We start from the raw sequence: 22,628 nt of genomic DNA, 5'->3' as shown, positions 1-22,628 counted from the left end.
AAAATTATTGCAATTAAGTTAATTTCCAGGAATTATTGTTTTACTCGGTGAGTAAGGTTTCGCAACTCTATACACATTAATCTTGATTCTCAATTGTTTTTTCCTAGTATTATTATTATTATCATTTCCTTGTGACTAATTTAAATAATAAACAAAAAATGCAGAATCGGATCGGATACCAATTTTTATGACGTGTACCATTTTAATATTTATGTGATTTTAATATTTATGTTAAGATCTTCAATTAATTTGAAATATATAAAAAAATATTTGAAATGTCAAGCAAAATGGAACTTTCCCCCGTAATTTAATTATAATAAAATCTTACGAAGGAGTTATTTGTGTTTGCAGAACAGTGTTATGTGAGTTAATCTCGTTATATTTACATAACTGGTCAAGGACAGGAGAAAATTTATAATTTAATATCTTTAATGTACCCTTTTTAAGCGCACTTTTAAATTAATTGCTTCTTCCCTCCTCCTTGCTATCCTAATAGTCCTTGCTATTCTAAAAAATATAATAACATTAAAGCATATTATTACGAAATGCATGGTTTTATTTATTTATTTAATTAAACAATATACATATATAACAAATAGCTGAACCTGCGGCTTTACCCGCGTGATATTTGTAAAACACAAAATTCCAACCTCAGTTTTACCCCCTAAAGAGTGAAGTCTCGTAAATTCTTAGCAGATGTCTACACCCTATAAGGAACCTACCTGCCAAATTTCAAGTTTTTAGGTGTTTTAGTTTATGAGATTTCGCGAAATACCACTCACTGAGAGTGGTATTTCGCTTTTATATTTTATATTTCTAATATGTATATAGGCTATTTTGACATGCAACGATACATTAAAAGTACAAGTACAATAAGTATTGTCAGTTGATTGTCATAAGATGAGATAGCCAGGGGTTCGAATATGTAATCCTTAACCAACAATTGAGGCAAGTACCATGCATTGTATGTGATTATTTTGTGTTTATCATTCATCGCGTGTTTTGTTAAGGGAAACATCGTGAATAAAACGCATAAGAGCAGCGTGGTGGAATAATCTCAAAAACTTTCTCTTCAAAAAGGAGAGGAGACTTTAGCCCAACAGTGGGTTATCCACAGGCACCTGATATGTATATTATTTAACTATCAGCGACAAGTTAACAATAAATTAAATTCAAAGCTGCAACCTCAAAATTGTAACTAGAGTAGGTACATTATATTTAATTTTCTATTGAGTATAAATAAATTACAGTATATTACTATGGTATATAATGACAGTATTCTCAGTTACTTTTACTTGAACTTATAAGAAACCGGCTATCGTCAACGTCAGGAAACAACTCGTTATGATGTAATTACTTATTTTACATTACTAATTGGACGAAACGTATTTAAACGTATAATTTTTACATGACATTACATTAAAAACTTGTATTTACTTGTCAAAAAGTCAAAGGCTTTAGGTATTTAAATAAGAAATTTCATAACTATGTCACAACTGAGTACAATCAAACATAAATATTTAACAAGTACAATAATGTTTAACTTAACAATTTTATTTAATGAAACAGCTTTGAATACCTATTCTTAAATAATATAATCTTTATAATTGTCAAAAATATTATCTTTCCTTGATTATACTTTATTTCGGCATTGATATAAATTTATATAAAAGTAAGTAAATATATTTTTTATAAAAAAGTTGAGCGCTAAACGTTATACATTTTCGTAGTACGCGTTTGATAGAAAACTATATAGTAATTTATTTTCGGTTTTCTTCCATGTGTAAAATGATATATAAGGAGTATGTATAATACTTCCTTAGCGCGTTGAGGGAAAAATTTACGGTGACACAGAAATTATGTCTAAAATGACACTACGAAGTTAGTTCCGAAAATAATATAACTATGTTCAACCGTTGAAACCTGATAATATATGTTTGGAAGAAAATTGAAAGTACTTAAAAAAATCTTCATACTATACAAATTCATATTCATGATACAAACAACATCGTAGTTTTATTTCAATTACTTGACATTATTTACTTTGTACATAGATTGGAAAAAGTCACTCTTCCAAGATACCGGCTTAGTAAATTTAATTCGATTAATTTGTTACAAAAAACAACGATGAGACTAATAATATCATAAGGTTTGTTTTTGATTTAAGAATTAACACAAATAAAACTTTAGTTCTACCCGTTCGAAGTCAGACCAAGTGCTATTATTATATGTAAAGTATGTCCTTCTATATTAACACATGGCCAACCAAAATAGAAAAAAAAACTGTCTTCATAACAAATGTCAATGCGAGCGAAGTCATAGACACCAGTCAATAGTAAAACATGAGTTTATCGCAGGCACGTAAACTGCATGCTCGGAATACATTTATCACACGTTACTATGTAATGTTGCAAGCTACTACAAATACCGGTATCTACGTATATAAATATTTGATACACAATACACGATTGTATAATAATAATAATAAAAATAACCTGATCAAATTATTGACTCGGCGACCAATCTCGAATCGTCTGACTGCGCAGGAGATTTAAAAATAAACAAATTAGAGCGCAACACAGGTGCATTCTCTGTCACTTAATCTCATAATTTAGTGGAACGGTAATATGATTACCGTCACGATTACCATGATCACTATCAGGCGCGGGAATGCTTTGGACGTGTTCTCCGAGGCACGTATCATTGCTAACTAACACTGAGTTTCTATTTATAATTTCTTGACAGAAAAACAAGTGTGGGTTTTCAGCCTGCCCCGTCCAGTATCTGCAACTTATCACTTATATTTACATAATAGGTAGGCGCCGACAAATGTTCCGCTTAATGGAAAATGATCACAATCGTAAGAAATCTTAACGATTCTCAACATCACCAATGCACCAACCAATCATGAACTAAGATGTTAAGTCCCTTCTGCTTGGCTCATTCGCCCTTCACCAACATTTCAAACTGGATCATGACAATAATAAATATTGCTGTTTGGCGGTAGAATATATGCTGAGTGAATGACCAAATAGGCTTGCAAAGCCCTACCACCAATTAAAAGTTATAACCTAGCCAATAAACAAATGAGTCATCAATACTAAAATAATACGTATTAAAAGAAGTACAGTACTCTAATATATCCTTAAACTGAAAGCCCTTAAAAGTATTTCGAATCGAGCATTATGTATTTAGTCCCTTACTAAGTTATGAAAGCCCGTAAACATAGTGAATTAGGAGCATCCAAAACTGGAGTAAGGTCACAATTTTGCGCAAAATCATTCCATTCGTTGGAAAAAAACATTTCATTCAACGAGTTTGAACAGTTTTAACATCACAATTTTATTCAAAACATTATAAAAATCTTTATGTAATATAAAATGTCTGACCACAGAATCACCGTAACAATAGTCATTATTACAAGTCGTGCGATTATTATTTTATTGTTACTGTACAACCTGCAATCATATGGAGTGGAATAAAATCGTATTCGTATTAAAATTATTGATTAAATCGCAATTTAATTTAATTATTCAGACACTACCGGTCACTGTACAGTGTAACTTGTGCCCATTATGTTTAAATATTAATAAATGACATGTTTGTCAATTATTAAGTACCTTCACTACGAGATAGCTAAGATGGAGCTCGTGCAAGATAATTGAAGATCACAGATTCAATGAGCAAGGAGTTTTTATATGCTAAATTTAGTTATAATTTATTGATCTCGTGCTTGGCAGTGAAGTAATACATATATACCATGTTTATCCAATAATCAGCTTGATATCAAAACCTTAGCGATTAGGCGTTCGCCAAACATAAAAAGATTATTTTTATTATTTTTATTACTACGTATATAATTTTTTACCTGTTATGAAAAATTGTTAAGTGAACTATTTAATAAAATTTAATAAGCAAAAAAATTTCTTGAAAAATATTTATTTTAGCGTTATTTAAAATCACAAAACTTATTCTAATAAAAATATCTTCTGAAATTAAAAGACATAGGTTGACTGCGAGTAAACTCAAAGTCGGTGAATTTAGTTTCACAAATTCAGGGTCTCGTAACCACACTAATCCGGAACAATTTACCTAATAACAGATTAACTGTCCACAGCTGGTACAAATAGAAATTCTTCACTTCGTTGCTCCTTTGACAGAAAGCGAAATGAGTCACGCTCATGAATTCAATGCTAGTGTTAGACAGACTGCTATAATATCGTGAAGTATATTTTTTATCGCATGTCGTTATAATATATATGTCGCGCAAATAAGCATAATGATCGTAATAATAACCTTGAAATTGTAATAGTTGACTGACTGCCAATGAACATTAACGAAGCGTGAATTACTATGAACGAGCCTTTCCAAGCTTAAGAAACCATTTATAATATTATAGTAGAAAAACATAGCAGACGTTGTCCTTCCTGTGTATATATATTGTACATACCATTTGATAGGTTCAACGGTAACGGTATAGAAATTGAAGATGCCACGCCATTGCCATTTAAAAGCAAGTTAGTATAAAAATATTCTCCATGAAAGTATAAATATATGTTTTAAGTGTCACGGCGATCTGTCAAACGGTGACGAAAACTTATTACAATATTATATACATTTTATTATATTAACAATGTAGAATTATAAGCGCAAACAATTGGGAATATTCCAATTTCAAATTGCGATTTATCTGTATTCTGTATACCACATTAATAATACTATGTTCTTAATATTATTGCAAGCAATAGAAGAATATCCTAAATCGTGAATTTTTCGCGTAATTTTAGTGAAAGCGTTCCAAGAAAAACAATGTCATTTTCGGTTATTACATTGTTATTTCGGCGCTTGTTTGTGAAGACAGTTGTATGTAATTGGTTACCTGTCGTTGCTTATCAGATTTAAGATAAGGAGAATTCTGGTTATTTTACGAATGCCTGATCAGATAGACTTGACCTTTTATATGATTTTATAACTTTAAATAACGTTACAAAACTGTATTGAGGACACGAATAAAGAAACACCGAGGTCGACGATGACAAAAATATTTTTCGTAATAATAAAAATGCGGTTTTGTTCGTTTTTTTCTTAATATTTTTCAGTAAATAATTATGACAGTATTTTTTTGATAAATTACATGACAAAGGACAAATATAAAGTCTAAATCAGGACAATGGGCGAAATAATGTTTACTGGTCGCCATATTAAAACTGTGTTCCAAGAATAAAAGACTTGTGAAAAATCATTTTCTTCCCCAGACGGGACAACTCACACCATTGTGAAAGGATTTGAAAGACCCTTTTCATGGAGGCTATTAAATTCCTTCACTGCCATAAAGGCCTTTGGACTCTTTTATTTCTGGATGATATACTTTTTTTCATCGCAACCAGTTACATATATAATATAATATAGGGACCTTATTTTCCATCCCATTGACTACATATTGCTTAAATTCTTATTCTTGATTTTATCTTATTATGAAAAATAGTCTTATCAATCATGTTGCTGGCTGGCAGATGCAAAGCGATAAGTCTAAGGGGTAGTATTGTTTTTGTATTAATTTAGCTGCATATTTTATTATAATTTTATTTAAATCGTTTTTGTGAGTTTATTGTTTAACAATTTTTAAACATCTATATATCTATACTAATATTATAAGTACGAAATTCCGTCTGTCTGTTGCTCTTACACAGCCAAACCACTAAATAAGTTTGATATCCAAAGAAGGACACGGCCTATTTTTTTTATGCCTAACACCTCACGACCGTCCAAAAACGTGAGCGTAGCCGCGGACGAAAATTAGTTCTTTATATAATGTATTTTGTTGACGTACACATTAATTTTATAAAAACTTTTACAAGTAAAAAAAATAGTATTGACGATACAGTTAGAATTTGCTACGACCAATATTCTTATAAAGCGTTCGATGATAGTCGATGTGAAAATTGAATTCGTTCGCGTCTAATTTAAGGGCCTGAAACCATTTATTGCGTATTCAAGACGCATGGCGAAGCATAAATATCCCTGTCGTGCTCATTACAATAACTCGGTCTCGAGAATGGACGTCCCGGGAGACTGGGACGAATGTTTCATCCCGTGGGATTTACTTATTTAGGTAATGGATTTCAGAATGACGCTTTATTTTCAATTAATATTTTTATACATCATATATATATTAGTATTTAAAAATTATTGGATATAGCTTATCATTCATAATTATAATGTGTAGTGATTACGAATAGTGAAAAATCGAAATATTAGGCTCAGTCGTTTCTCACAAAATCGTACTCATGCAAACATACAAATTATATGAAGGTAACAAATAACCTTCCTATTTGGAATCGGTTAATAAATCAAAGCTACAGAAACATAAATGTAACATCTACGATATTAATAAAAGAATGAATAAAATTTTCTTTAAAAGCCTCAAATCAAAATCGGCTAACGCATTGGAAAGTCGAGTGGATCTGAAAGGCCACGGTCTGGCGAGCACGACGCGTATGAACGTGTGGCAGATACCAAGCAACCCCGGCTGGGCTAGACCGGGCGAAACTGCCCGTGCATATCTGTTTGTTATGCTAATTGCACGTGATGTATAGGTACTGGATGTACACGCTGTTACTTTTTCAATGACGAAAAAAGGGAGTACCGAAAACAAGCTAGAGTTAAAAAAAAACACTAAATGTAATGGACGTTTTATCTTTTTTTAGAATCGTTACATTGAGACACATCGAATCCAAACTTCACTGTCATCATGCTAAGAATTTCTATTTCTAATATTGTATCTCAAAAACTTAGATATTAAGGTATTTACTAGTTATTAGATTTTTGTAATTGTATTTTAAATGAACAAAATTTTTTAACTTTAAGTTAATTAATTAATTGCAGGACATGAAATTAAAAATAATGTAGGTTTAATGCTAAAAGTATTCTTTAACAGCGAACAACAAGGACGTTTGTAGGTGTAATAAAATTATAACTAACTAGCTACCCGCCTCGGATTCACATGAGTACAGTAAGGGTCTATATACAACTTTTAGATTTAAGAACAAATATAAAAAAAAAACTTGTTTCATTCCAGCTAGGACATTTGAAATTCTTGGTTTTTCTCTTGTATAGTATGCATGTATTATACAAATAAATATCCTTTTGAGTCACTCTGTTTATTGATGGAAACTGCATTAAAATCCATGGCGTAGTTTAAAAGATCTAAGAATACAGACGACAGGAAGCGACTTGGTTTTATACTATGTAAAGGTACTAAAATGTGATTAACTTTCAAAATAATCTTTAAATATAAAAAGTTATTCTTTATTCGTTGATCGAAGCCAATCTTATTTTATTCTTCAATCTTACTTACTCAACTATGACTATACGTTCTATTTGAGTTTTATCTCACCAACAGAAAGCGCAATGATGTGTAAAAATTAAAATAAAACCTCATTTACGAACCCAATAAAAAGTACAGATTTTTTAAGACAAGTTAAAGAGAATAGACAATAAATAAAAGAGCATACTCTAACGAGTACGTTACGTATAGACGTGTGGCAGATACTAAAGAGACTGCACGGAACAGACTGGGCGGAACTGTTCGTGTCTGACTGTTTGTTATGTTAATTCCACGTCACATCATTAACGTTTTTCATTGGATTTCATCTACTGTGTAAAGTTGGGACAATTTTAGCTTTGAATAATTATTCCGTTCAATTAATTATTCATATTCTAAAATGCAATCGTTAAAGGTAACTATTGAGCTAGTATGTTTGCATTGATATTGCAAATAGTGTTAACTATAACACGAGTACACTATATCTTTGTTATATACACTATTCTTCCGATACACAGCAATACTAAGCACTGTTGTGCTTCAGTTTGAAGAGTAAGTGAGCCAGAGTAACTATAGGCATGAGGGACATAAATATTAGTTCCCAAGGTCAGTAGCACATTGGTGATGTAAGGAATGGTTAATATTTTTAACAGTTCCAATATATATAGTTGACCGCTTTGCATCAGGATCATTTCCCCGTCCGTCTACCTATATAATAAAAATAAAAGCTGTCCAAAATCAGAGTATAATTTGACAGGGTGTAAGAATCATGTACCTACATAATATTTATGTAATGTTCTTTTTTCTACCAAAACTTTTAAATACTCAAACAGATTTGGATTCATCGTTAGAATATTTAAATTAATCCCTGTGACACTGGCTATAAATTAATTCCTTATTTCATTCGGGTTCAATTCAGTAGAGGTTTTTTTTTATATTTAAGGTAAATAGTGTTATTTTCCAGGTAATTAGCTATACTAATATTATAGATGCGAAAGAACTCTTGTCTGCCTGTACGTTTCTCTTACATGGCCAAGCCACTGAACTGAATTTATTGCAATTTGGTATGAAACAAGCTTGAACTTCAAGGAAAGACATCGATATATTTTTTTGTATCTAACAACTGACGACATACCTCTTAAACGCAAGCGAAGCCGCAGTCGACAACTAGTATTAAAAAAGTAAGATTAAAATTATTTAATTATACACAAAATAAAGTTTGTTTTCTATAATAAATATGTATACATTTTTAGCTAAACGCTGCGAGCGACAACTTGTTTTCTAAATGGTATTATATTAAAATTTATATTCATTTTTGCAGCAATTTTTCAAAACAGTGCGTTGCTCATTTCTCACAAATATTGCTCCATATTTACTATCTAATCATATTTTTATCAAGCTGATAATTATCTGTGCTAATTAACATTTACTAAACGGTTAGTGGTTAGTTGTTAGCAATGTACTATATACTATTTTAACATAAAATCAGTAGTTATTTGATTTGTGGGCGATAATAACATTACACGTGTTAAGTAAAATTTCGCAGCTATTTATTTAAACTTGTTTAATGTAAATTGTTGTCCGAAGATATAAAATTGAATACAAAAACACACTTCGAATGAGGCATTTTTAGCATACCTTTCGCACAACAGACGGCCGAAATACGATGGATGGAAATTTAGTTCCATGGATAGGTATATACCTACTTTTTAATTTTCGGAAATAAGTTAAAGTAATATCTAAAAACTTAGATTCACTTCTTATAATAAAATAATAAAAAGAAGATCATTCCAAATCCATCATAATATTCTAAATATATGAATACCCATCGTCAAATTTGAATGAAATTTGACATAAAGCCTTATGAAATGCAATTTGCATCAGTCTCTTGAGATGAAATTGAGCACAAAGTCGTCTCGACGTATGACATCACAATTCTACCAGTTTAATATTTGAGTTCTTAAATTTCTTCGTCATTTTTATGGCTTAAACTTAAGTTTAAATTTACGAATTTTGATTTGAAAATAATACGATGGTATAGTATTGATAAAAATGCACACAGATACAAGTTCTTTAAATAGTTTCAGGTTTTATTTACCTTTTAATCTAAATATATCCCTACGTTATCAAACACAGATCGAAGCAATGAGATTAGCTTAAACAGTAACCAGAATGGAGAGGCATTCAAAGCTGAATCGAAACACATATAAACAACTATATCATAACAATTTTTTTATCAGAATGCTGTTTTGCTGATTTAGTGTATAACACTTTCCGCGCATACACCCGCGTGTTTTCAAGTGTTTGGCACATTTTTTCTGAATAATAAGTAACCTATGTGATATTCCAGACTATAATCTATCTATGTGCTAACTTAACATATCCATCGAATCAAACTTTCGCAATTATAATATTAATAAAATTTGTTATTGATAGCCACATAATTCCAGCAATTAGGACTTTGTATATATATAAATTACGTATAATGATGAACATGTTTTTTGCAAAACAAAAAAAAAACAAAAAGCAAATGGAAAATAACACACAAGAAAATAAATCGATGAGCGAAAGTTGGAACATAACTTTACGGCGCCGTGATTATGCATTTGCAAATAGTTTTGCTATTAAGATACCACCAGTAAACTATTCATTGCAATTTTATTTGTTTTAATACAGTCCTTACGTCCTATGTATTAAGTACTATAATAGTACATCATTAACGTGTTACACTAATGGCACATTAGTGACTATCATCATTTTTTCAGACCAATTACCTAACAGAGTAATGTATTTGGTCTACCTAGGGTAATTATCATGGTTAATGGTAGGTATTTTTTACCTAGAAATTACCTACTAGATATATATCTGAATTGAAGCATATACGATATATTCAAATGTAAACAACGGCTCAAGATCATAATGAATTTATATTTTCAAGTTCACGTTTCAGACAGTAAATTACATAATAGAATGTCATTTCTAAAGGAAACATTCTCTATTAGACAATCTTCGTTGTTATCGAAACAAATAACAAACATACTAATTGTTATATGTACAAATAAGTAGAAACGTATTTACTCCAACTATATCGCGACTTTCTTCATGGTTCACGTTTTTAAACTATTTCTTATGGCATTATTTACTTACGGAGTACTTAATATTGACATATTCTAAAAGAATAGGTATTTGGAACGAGAGAAACATTATATTGAAGCATCAAAAGCGAATGGAAATCCCGGTAGAGTGTTCCCTTTTCGCTGAAAAAAGCTGTCATTTTAATTATTATAATGATGTTTTAAGAAAACGACTTCTCTTTCGCACTAGCCGATATTTGTATCTGTCCCTTATGGTTTTGTTTTCGATTTCTCATTGCTTCATTATAATGTTCCGCAGAGTCTATCTGCCTTTTGTTTCAAGATCTGAGCTAGAATGAATAATTCTCCTCGTAAATATGTATCTGAGTATATACGAAAAATCGTTGATCTCTTTAGAAGTCATAAGTAAACTGAATAAAAACTTTTAAATAGGTACATGCTCACATAGCGTGGAAATTACGTACATCAACCTTGACTCGTTCATTGCTAGGTGAATAATAATTTGCTGAGAATAGCTATTGTTATAAGCACCAAACTTATGTAAATGAATTTAACGTTGATATAATATACAAAGTTCAAAACAAAATAGTCACAATATAAAACTAATTCACGAGATATCTGTGTTTGTGAATTACAACACTAAGTTAAAGAAAAAATTTATCGATAACAGTTATTGTAAGCTCTATTGTTTTGTTTATTGCTATGATTAAAATAAACATAAACGATAGAAGTTAACGCGAAAGAGGGGCGATAATGCCAGTGTTGGTGACGACGAATCATGACACGATAACGTCAACCCCCAATAAAAAGGCCAAGTATTTAAGAATCAGATTATTGGGCATAGTCTTATCGAGCTACTAACTTCCCCCCAAATTAAGTGGATGAGAATTATGGACGAACTTTCTACTCGCCACTAATAAAGATAATGAGGATTCTGATAAGATAAATACGGTGCCATTCGGCTGAGCTCCAATGAACTATTGACTAAAAGTAAACTTGCGTAATATTATGATTCACTGCAAACTAGTTTACTTTGAAATTGACCGCTTTATAATATAAATAGATTGATTGCCAACCATAATCGAAAATGATACATTTCAAATTGCTTCCAAAAACAATTACTCCTAACATTCAGTACACTATTTAACAGAAATAGGTGAATCTTTTGTATCTGCGGAATTATACGTCTATTGAAATAAAATTCAATCTTTATTAGATTCTCAAACCAATGTTTGTTAAACGTTGTGAGCTAATAAAAGTAATATTACGGGAGCGGGATCCACCGAACGGGAGGAAATGAAAGCGACGAGAGAATGAAATTGGAAAACTTGTTACAAAATTACTTAAGATGAAAAAGAAAATAAATAAGGCCGGGTTCGGGATACGGCGGGGCAGAGCTGTACTATGCGTATTGTTGTAAGTATTTTTATTTTAAAATGAGACGAAGATTTAAATACATCCAACCTCAATCAATAATATTCATAAATATAATAGTTTAATTCTAATATCAATTGAGGAATTAAATACAAAATGTTATATATTTATTTTTTACTCTAACATATTAAAATAAATAAGTAAGGTACATTAAATTATTCTATAATTCTTTATTGTAATATTTTCATAACTTTAAATCGTCTTGACGTACCTTTTGCTCCAGTTTCCGATCTCAGCGTAGCGTCGGCCGTTAGAGCATCCGCTCCTCCTCACTTCATTTCCTTTGAGCGTTTGCACGGAGTTCCCGTTAGGTGTTAATATTCCGTTGGAGGCACTGTTATTGTTCCGTTCCCGGTTTCTGGGAAAAGTTCCTGTCCCGGAGCGAAATGTCCCAAGCTTCGGCGCCGGTTCATCTAGAGCATACTGTTGAAGCGGAAGAGTTACGTTTCCACTCCAACTCTTGCGATTTACAGAGAAAGTTTTGAACGTTCTGTTGCCATTCGTTGGTGATGGAGTCACTCCGCAGAAACTGCTCCTATTATGACTGTTCTTTATAAATGCACTGTTTTGCAACGCGATCTGAGGCTTGATGGGCACCAATGGTGATGCCTGGTCAATAGACATCGTACTTTTTAATAAAAGTAGACGTTACCTACTTTCATCAATCTACATTTTCGTCTGTAAAGGAAGGAAATTGGTTGTATTAAAAAACCGACGTATTGGTGACCTTGATTCAATGAAATCACCAACAAAGTTGCGACTTTTACAAAAACATTAACCATAAAAAGTGACCAAAACTGATTGATAGCAAAAATCTGTTCGCGATGAACATAAAACACCGATTACATTTAAACGTCGCAATGTTCACTCAACAACCTGTCTTTGATTGGCTGGTAACAATAGGTAAAGTTTTACAAATATAACGTTGAGTAACAATTGAACTCTTAATGTAGGTTAATGAAATAAAAACTCATGTAAATTAATTATTAAGAAAAACAATGCCTACCTGAGTAGTCTTTACTCATTACTCATTAATTTACGCTTTCAATATATTACACGAAGCGCAAACTCCTTACATTTGATATAACTTGTAGGATGTTTTATAATAACCGGACGTAGTTATTGCATCGGGTTCTTGCAAATCGTCAACGAGCAGCATCACTTACTGTTAAACATACGTTTTAACTTCCGCTTGTCTTAAGAAACTACTATTCAAAAGATAAATAACGGATACCACATAATAAACTACAGTGTAAAATGGTCTCACAGTTGAATGGCCATTAAGTGCATCAAGTATTTGACCTTGGTTGTGATTGTTGATGTGCGTTTATATTATTTAACATACATAGCTACAAGGTTTAATATATTTGTAACTTAATTCTTCGAAGGTTTTGTTGTTTTGTTTATGTTAAAACCTGTTTTGGTAAAAAAAGTAGCCTAGATAAATTGTATGGAACTAATCACACGTTACTATTTGAGACTTCATCCTTCATCATGGAATGTTAAATTTTTTTGACTTGTTAATGCTAAAGCCTGAAGTAATTCAGCCTAGTTGATTTGTAAGGATAAAGTCAGCTTACCTGTTTGTGAAAGTTCATTAAAATTGCTTCAGCTATTTGGACAGATCGATAATTATTAAAAATAAACTAATGTAAGGGTTTTACGACTCACGAAAATACTAATAAAAACAAAATAGAAAAGGTTTTTATTTACGAATATAAAATATATATATATATTTAAAAATCGACATAATATTTAATGTGTGTTTACTAATGTATTTCTAAACAGGTTAATAGGTGGTTTAGGACTTGAAAAACCATAGATGTAAACGTAAATTTATTTTTGGAGTATTATAGCATGAGTCAATAGTAAACAGTGGTTTACAAAATGTCAGTTATTATTACATAGTCATCATTACAGCTCATTTGCGCCGGCTGGTCGGTTGGCCTACATCATGCTATGACTTTCACATCGAATGTGTTTTCTTTTAAGTTTTATTTGTAGTATTCTTATATGGTAACGAAATATCAACAAGATCTACCTGACCTAGTGCTGTCCGGACATGAACGATTTGTGTACCAGTGACCACTCATTCGTAACCATCTTTAGCATTATGTAAGTGTTGTATAATGTTACTAGTTGCATAATATCTCATTTAATCTGGCGTCCATTTAAATTTATAGGATTACCTGTTTTAGAACCAAATTTCGATATTAGTAAAATAACTATTTTTTTTTATAGTTGTCCTATAAAAAAAGAAAGGTTTAGTTTTTCTTTTAACCTTAGTTAAAATATCAAAATATACTTAATTACAGTAGTCTCCTACAAGTACTTTTGAACTGTAATTTAACGAGAATACATTTAATGTTAATTATAAATTAAGTTATAAGAAATTCAGTAGTTACTTTTTTTACAAATACATCATAATTATAAAGTGTCATTATTAAGTGTCTAGAATTTTAATCAATATTTTAAGTATTATGTTAAGTGACATAATTTATCCCATCTATGTTTTAAAATGTTGGAGGCCTGTAGACTTCCTCATGGGAATGTAAATTTTCTCTAAGTTGCATTTTTAAGCAGACTTGAATATTCTATAGATGGAAGGGTAGAGAGTTTTAACCGTAGTCTTAGACTGCGAATATTAATGAGATTTTGAAGATTCAAAAATGACTACGTAATAAAATATCAGATTTGATTTATAATTAAATAAATTACACTCCTTTAGAAAACTTTTTATATAAAATGTTAGTTGCAGATGTTTAAATTATATTTATTGAAAATTATAATATAAACATAAGGTAACTTACAAAACAAACATTTTGTAATCCTTTAAAGATATAACAGCCTTAATTTTTAAAATTCAAAGGTGTATTAAGTCGAATGCAAAAAATGCTCTCGTAACCATCTGCCGATCGATTTATGCAAGCAGGTGCCTCAGACATTTTTTTTTTTTTACCATCTCAATACAAAAAACCGGCAGGTATCAATTAGAATATTTATTGTTAAAATTAAAAATATACTAACTTTTTTTTATGATGTAACAAATCATTTGAAGAATGAATCGTTCTCGGCATGTACAGAATACTACTACTACTACTACTACTAATTCTTGTTTTGACAGCCGAAAATAAAAGTTTAGCGTACTTAGCATAATACATGACGATATGTTGCATAACAACAAAAAAAAACCGTACAATTAAACACACCAAATCGAGACATGCATGTTGTATTGAAGTATGAATTTTTAAAGTATTTTTAAATTATTTTATTTAAAGATAAATTAAACGCGATGCTACTAACAAAAGGAATCAATAAACTCAGCACCTTTTTTACGGATTATAAATGAATTAATTATTTATTTATGCTAAGTTATTGCGATTATCCTTAATGAAAATCAACAAATATATAACTACTTAATTTATTTTTATATTCCATATAGTTTTTATTAATATTTTAACAATTTACGTTTTTTAAATAATGAGTTCAATGTTAACACTAATGTTCCTAGCGCTATTGTCAATTGACAATGATTAACACAAAGGAAAGCGAAGTGACATAAGAAAGATGTTCGTAGTGCCTCGGCTATTAATGGATATTGTTTTACATTCTCTTAAATATTATTATGATTATTATATTATATGAATAACTGTTTCATTAAAATCAAGTCTTTAATAAATGTAGTAGCGTTACATTTACTTATTATCATAAATCTACCTTTTTGGAAATAAAACATCAGGAAGTCAAAAAAATTATTCCTATATTTTAAAAATTTGTAACGATAATAAATAGGAACATGCGAATCGTTTACACGTTACAAAGAAATATGCAAACTATATTTGACTTAAACACGATTAAAACGATCAAATAATAGTATATATTACATATAATAAAATAGCAACGATTGAATAAAATTGCGATCGATTGAATCATAGAAAGTCTAATCAAATACGACAAACATTTTTTTTTTAATAAAAAAAATCCGACACTTCAAATTAATCGCCTGACTAATTCAATATTCAACACAAACAATCAAGTTGAAAAACTGCACGTTTCTGACAACTATATGGAACTAGAAGAAACCACTTTACCTAAGTGTGGAATATCAAATAAGGCAGTTGAAGATCCGATATGTATTCAAGACGCGGCGCACGCAGGAAGGCAAAAGCCACAATGTGTCTCGGAACATCCGACTCTTGTCCAATATTTCTATTATTGATACCGGTTACATCGTAAACTTGCTTTATTGGGCCATTACAAGAAAAATATATCCGATAGAAGAATCTTGAATTACTTGTCACAGACTTGATTACAAAATTTCTATAACATCGCTGCTTGCTCTATAACATACATTACATAATAAAATATAAAAACTCATACAATTCATTTAATGAATACTAAAAACGTTATGGAACTTGAAAATATCAATAAAAAAATGAAAATCAATTAGGAACGGACGCCAGTGTGTGCAGTTTGTGGAGTAAGCTAAAATTATATATGCGGTTAAAATTTGGTTAATTCGTATTATACACAATGCAAAGATCACACTTTATACGATGCTAAGGTCGTTTGATATTAAGTAAATCTTAATATAAATAAAACCTTAATTTGAAATATACAATTCGGATCCGATTGCTACTCTTAAATAATATTTTAATTTAAAGAAATTGACATTTATAAAATGTATAGTCACGTTAAGTATTTGGTAAAGTAAAGATCCAATCGCTACTTTACTTTTTTACTTTACCAAGGGCCTTTTCTCCTCTACAAAAGAATTTAGTAGAATATCACCAAACAAATGCTGGTTTAAATAACGATATTTTCCTCCGGTTTGAACCCGCAACCTTCGGTTAAGAAACACGTGTGCGACTGAGTCATCTCGGCTCTGTTGTCTGACAGGTCTAAAAGCTAAGATCAGTGATAAATACGCGGTAACGGTAGACATGAGGCGGTAATTAATGTGGGCTCATGAGAATATCGCAGATATTCATAGTCGAGTAACGGAATTTAATCAATTTAACTCTTCGAGTTCTGTACTCGTAAGTTACGTAATTGGCAGCGGGATGCGGGCGACATGAATGATGGCTGAGATTGATGATGTTGCAAATAGATCGGTAGATGACTGATGGTTATAATCAATATTGCTTAAAGGATATTGACACAAACCTATTAAAGTTGCAAACAAAAAATGCACTTCTTACGTTTAACTGTTGCAAATAGATCGCCGAAGGAGTTGTGGTAATACTACTAAAATAATGAATTTTGGGATCATTTTCAATCTTTTACATAAACAATGTCATCTAAACAACTCTCGTTGTTCGCAAATGATGATCAATGGATTTCTAAAGACATTAAAAAAAAACTTAAATTTAATATGAAGTGTATTTAATCGACTAAATGATATCATTAATCATTCTTACAAGGAGGTATTGCAACGATGAATACAAAAAGTCGTTAAAGGTTATTTGAGAGTTCATTTATGTGTCATTACTTGTGCTCTTAAGGTATTAGCAAATCTGATGTCGAAGAATTGGTGAGAAAATTATTTTTATATTTGTTAATTATTCCGCATACAAACCTCTGATTCTATTGTGCTCAAATGTGTGCGCAAACACAGGAGTCCTCTCTATTCCCTTACTCTAATACTAACGAGAAGAAGACTCAAATAGTATGGCGATTCAACACGACCAAAGATCGCTTAGACCCAGAACCAATGGGCTTGCTGATAATGAGAAATTATGGACACAAAAACTCGACAACATATTATTAGTTCAACCTTAATGTCTGTTGCTAAACAAACTAGCCACTAGACCGACGAGACAGTAATTCATAATAATATAATAATAACAAATACATGAGAAAAATAATAGTTTTGTTTTATAATATAAGATAAAAAAAAATACATTTGGGTACGATACCAAAATTAGACTTTGTTTCTAATTATTTTTTGGGAAGGTGGACAAGCAAAAAGTCAACTTGTGTTAAGTGGTCACCTTAACCTATAGACACTGAAAGATCTAGAAGCAAAAACCAGTTCTTACCTGACAATGCAACAGTGACCTTGAGAACTAAGTTGTTAAAATTGTATCCCTTAGAGTTAGACTGAAGATCCCAGAAGTAAAAAAGATTACTGTTTGGCTGTAATAATTGATAAGGGACTGATACCCATCCAGGCGGACCCCCAAAACAAAGCTTTATCAAGCAGTAAAATAAAACTTCGTTCCTAACATAAATTTGATATTGTTATAAAAAATTAAAGTAAGCTTATTTGACTTTAAAGTAACCGTCAATAAAGATCATAAGTATCTTATTTACATTGTATTATAGTATTCATAATGGACGAGGGTTTTAAATCTAGTTATAACCAAAATTTTATGAAACTCTGTGAAACAGGCACGTTAGGCACTTCTGAATACTTGAATTGAGTGGTCATTCATGAGCTTAAACTTAACCTAGTTAACGGCAAGATCAGCGATTTAAGACTAAGTGCAAGGAAAGTCTCTGATAGACACAGAAGTGTTTTTGCTGATCATATCCTCTGTATTACAAATGATGTAAACAATAATTTTACTAGTAAATTCATTTTGTATGTTTCTATTCTATGCGAGATATTCTCCAGAACTTGAAAGATTATTTTTTTCTTTCAAATTTAAAGATCGCTCTCAATATTATAGAGTTTGATAATAATTATATTGTAATTTAATAAAATACTTATAATCAAACTCGCCGCATAGTCGGAATACGAAGATATAGCACAACATGCGTACTTATGATTTTTGTTTGCAACTACAGTTGCTTTAAATTATTAATTGATAAAGTACACTTTATAAGATAGTCGGAAGTAAAAAGAAGAACAGGCGCTGTCACGATTCTGACTGTTCATTAATATACCAGAAAACCAAAGATGGATAATTAAATGCAACAGTCGTTCTCAGAATTTGGACACATCGACTCTCGCGTGCTAGTGAAGTCGACCGCTGTAAGCAATATAAGGAGCTGGTCGGAACAATGGGCTCCGTTATATTTTCCGGGCCGGCCGTAACAGTGCACATTAGCGAATGTTCCGCCAGATACGTAAAAGCAATTAAAAAGCCATGAACACAACGCCAAGGCAAGCAAGAGTAGCAATTAGGCTGAGACAACGATCCCTGTTGCTAATTGGTTAATATATTCATTACAAAATACTTACTGGAGATTCAAAAACGAATAATTGTTTGGGCAAACAATATAATTGGTATGCGAGTGGAAGGCACGACTGTCGATTACAGAGTCATGGTATTTCGTAACCACAATCAGACACATTCCATCGCGGCACAGTGCAACGCCCTTCGGGATAGACCTGTGCTGTTTACCGATTATAGTAAAGATCGAAGTATAAATAAGTAGGTGTAAATGGTTACTTTATAAAAAACCTGTATGTTCAAAAATGGGCATACAAAGATGCCGCAAAAAGTGGGTGGGTATTCATTCGTATCAAAACGATGTTGAAGGTTATTTTGTAACTCGTGTTCAATGATCGAGGATTAAAGTTTTATATTTTAAACCAGATATAATCAAGTCTATTATTGAACAAAAACTTAAAAGATTTAAAGACTGAATTTGTTGTACGATGAATGAGTATATAAAAACTAAAGCAATAATATCGCCGGAACCTGTTGCAAAACTATTAACACGTGCAAAAAGTACGCCTGCGCAATACTAGTAACTAACAAGGTATCGAAGATTGTTGCCCTCACTAGTTAATGTAACTCAAATAACTATCTTGAGCGCCTCTCTATAACGGTATAAGCATTCTCAGCCCGCATTGTTTTTGCCAATATCTATTAGGAAGAATAACAATGGACTTTATTTCCTTAGACTTGATATTTATTGAAGTCCCCTTCTTTATTCTGCGACGAAACACATCTTTCACTCAATAACATTTATGTAACACAAAATAGTTAATAGTAATTTATGTTACAGATAAAAACATAATTTGAAGGGCTATACAAAGTATTATGAGCGGACTATAAGTGAGTAGGTGATTTAATTGAATGGAGAGATTTTAAAATAGCCTCGTGTCATAATTCCAATAAAAATTCAAATAACGGTCAACGAAAACGTTGATAATGGTCTGTATTTTGGATTAAAAAGTCATTCATATATTCGTGCAAATGACTTAGATTATAAATGACTTATACGTTGCAATACAATACGAGATGAAAAAGTATCGTGCAAATCGAAAACATGATAGGGGAAGGCCAATGTCAACGACCCAAAACCCGTGGGTGCAACAATAGTTCAAAAAAGGGGTCTTAGTGCCATTATGGTACCGAATTATCGCTTCAATGGTCAACTATAATTCTCTTCGATATCGTATTAAGCAACGTGGCGCGTGCCCCACTCATAATGTCCTAGCTAAACTAGTTTGATCGATAACACCAAAAGTTTGGATAAAAAAAACAGCAAGCCGTGATTATCAGCTACAAAATCTAAGATGTTCAAGAAGGTTGAATACTTTTAAATATTTTTTATTTGTTGTTACGTGAAGAGAAAAGTATTGACAATGCTTTTGAGTTTTTTTTTTTTATTTATTTTTCATACAATCGGATTACTAACGAGATTTTTCCAATGGGACAGTATTTCGTGTCGTTAGTATAAAAACAATAATACATCATTATAACCTAGTAAAGCAAAGAGTACTTCAAATAGACATCGTTGACTAAAGGGATTTTTTCAATTTATATTTTATGGGAATATTCGTTTTGAATAGAAATAATGATTTTTTTTTTTTTCTAATTAAAACTTATTATTATTTATAAACAAAATTGGGGTATCATCATTACCAAAAAAAAATATATGTAGAGAAGTTATATAAACTGGAGAAAAGGGACCAAAATATAGATCTTTAGTCTCAAAATCAAATTTGTTACCAATTAAGCCTACCTCGATATTCTAAGGGTCGGTAAACCGGAGGTTGGGGACTAGGCGATCAATTTCAAAGCCCCTTCGCCTCATATTCAAATCCCTTCTTTGTCTTTCGAATTTCATGTGAATAGTTTAAAAATAAAGTAGTCCTACCCCCGTCACTTGTTCGATTTGAAGTTGTATTGGCAGTGTGGAACGCTAATTGGAATGAATTGTTTATATTCTTTTTATTTCTATTTCATCCGTAAATTGGGATTTTCTTTGATTACGAACTACTTCATCCTACTTCTAAAAAGATTAATTTAATTTATGTCGTATTAATTCATGTAATTTAACACCAAATTTGTAAATACTATATAAACATACATACTACAATAAAACATAAGCGGCATCGACATTTAGTGTATAATAAATTTCTTAATATGATAGGTATTTTATGTGCAATTTGCAAACGCATGGCCAACTTTTTAATACCCGATAAGGCTTATCTAGACTGATAAAGCAGCTGTATTGATGATATCATAAAGAAACATTAAAAAATGTAACATAACAAAACTATTTTTAAAAATAATACTGTTATACAAATATAAATTGCAAACAATAATATAAAATAATAAATAAAAATGATACCCACTACTAAAATATAGGCCGTTAAAGAATCACTTGTAAAAAACCAAAAACACGTAAGTAAATAACAAACTTAAAGCACAAAACCAAAATGAAACTATACGTTAAAACTTCTAAAATTACCGGTAAACCCGCAAAACTTTTAATCACTTCCACAAATCGACGACTATATCAAATTTTCGTTGTGAAATTTGATATGTGTACGGTTTCGTGTCTACGGTGCGGTTCACGAACGCGACGCGCGGCGCGACGACCGGGCAACAACTGACGTTCACCCACCACTGGTCTGCTATCTCCATCCCACTCGAATACGCATGTCCGCAACTAGATCCCTTCATCGTATCCATATTCATTTCTTTTTTTATAACGCTTTTCAATCACTGTTAATAACAAGGTGAATTACACAAGCTTGTAAAACAGAACACGTGAGAAGCAGGCAACCCCGCAAGGTCGAACGTGATTGCGCTATTAGTGTACCCCTAACGGCCATTCTGGTTTTGCACCTGTTCGAGATACGATCACAAAAAAAATCTTAAACTATAATCAGATTTCTCATTGTTTTACGAGTCGGTTTTAATTTTTATTATACTTGTTTTTTTACCAATACTTAGCTCTTATCTTATTATATACTCGCAGAATATTCGTACATAATAAGCCTTATGTGTTAAGTCTGCATTTTTAAACTATGAAGTTTCGATATAATGGAACAAATTAATAGTTTCTTCGTAGAAACTTTGTATCCTCGGAGATTAAGGAAATTACGTTTTTAAAAGCGCTTCCTTTGTGCCCTTGTATTACATTATTAGAAAAATTATTATTCAAGCTTAAACAGCAATCAAGTTAAACACAGACAACGAATTAGTCGCTTATATAAATATTTGATTTATAACATAGTATTGTTATTTAATATTATCATATACATATTGATATTTTTTATCATATACCCTAAGAATTGTATAATCATATGTTAATCTAATACATTTTATGATATAACGCATACAAAAAAATAGGGTTCGTATATATCGATAAAAAACAAAACCTAAATAAATTTGCGATCACTCGTGTCTGTCCATTTGCCAGAGTTATTTTAGCAGTAACCTATAATAATAGATCTTTAACTTACCTCTTATTTTAAATAATATTTTGTATCGTGTACAGTTAGACATGTTTTAATAATGTCTCCGCGTTTCACTCTAACATCACATCGGCACTTTCATTGGCGTATATGTGACTGACGAAAG

General features: G+C 31.2%; 1 protein-coding gene across 7 annotated transcripts in view; it reads right to left on the bottom strand.

Moving 5' to 3' along the window:
- Nucleotides 1-22,628, bottom strand: part of Spri (sprint) — a 216,654-nt gene that overhangs the window by 92,438 nt on the left and 101,588 nt on the right. For 4 of the 7 annotated variants that reach the window (XM_064217154.1, XM_026638888.2, XM_026638880.2 and 1 more), the window contains exons 1-2: nt 21,395-21,660; nt 12,065-12,531 (exon numbers count right to left, since the gene is read on the bottom strand). The exons of 2 other annotated variants lie outside the window; for them this stretch is intronic. In XM_064217154.1, the coding sequence (XP_064073224.1) occupies nt 12,065-12,477 (413 nt within the window). In that variant the 5' untranslated portion in view covers nt 12,478-12,531; nt 21,395-21,660. Of the gene's footprint in view, nt 1-12,064; nt 12,532-21,394; nt 21,661-22,628 lie in introns of those variants that run through there. One more of the 7 variants, XM_026638882.2, reaches the window with a different exon arrangement.

The sequence above is a fragment of the Vanessa tameamea genome, chromosome 15 (genome assembly GCF_037043105.1).
Source record: "Vanessa tameamea isolate UH-Manoa-2023 chromosome 15, ilVanTame1 primary haplotype, whole genome shotgun sequence".
NCBI lineage: Eukaryota > Metazoa > Arthropoda > Insecta > Lepidoptera > Nymphalidae > Vanessa > Vanessa tameamea.
The sequence above is the reverse complement of the archived record's forward strand: the minus strand, read 5'-3'. Positions and strand labels throughout refer to the sequence as shown.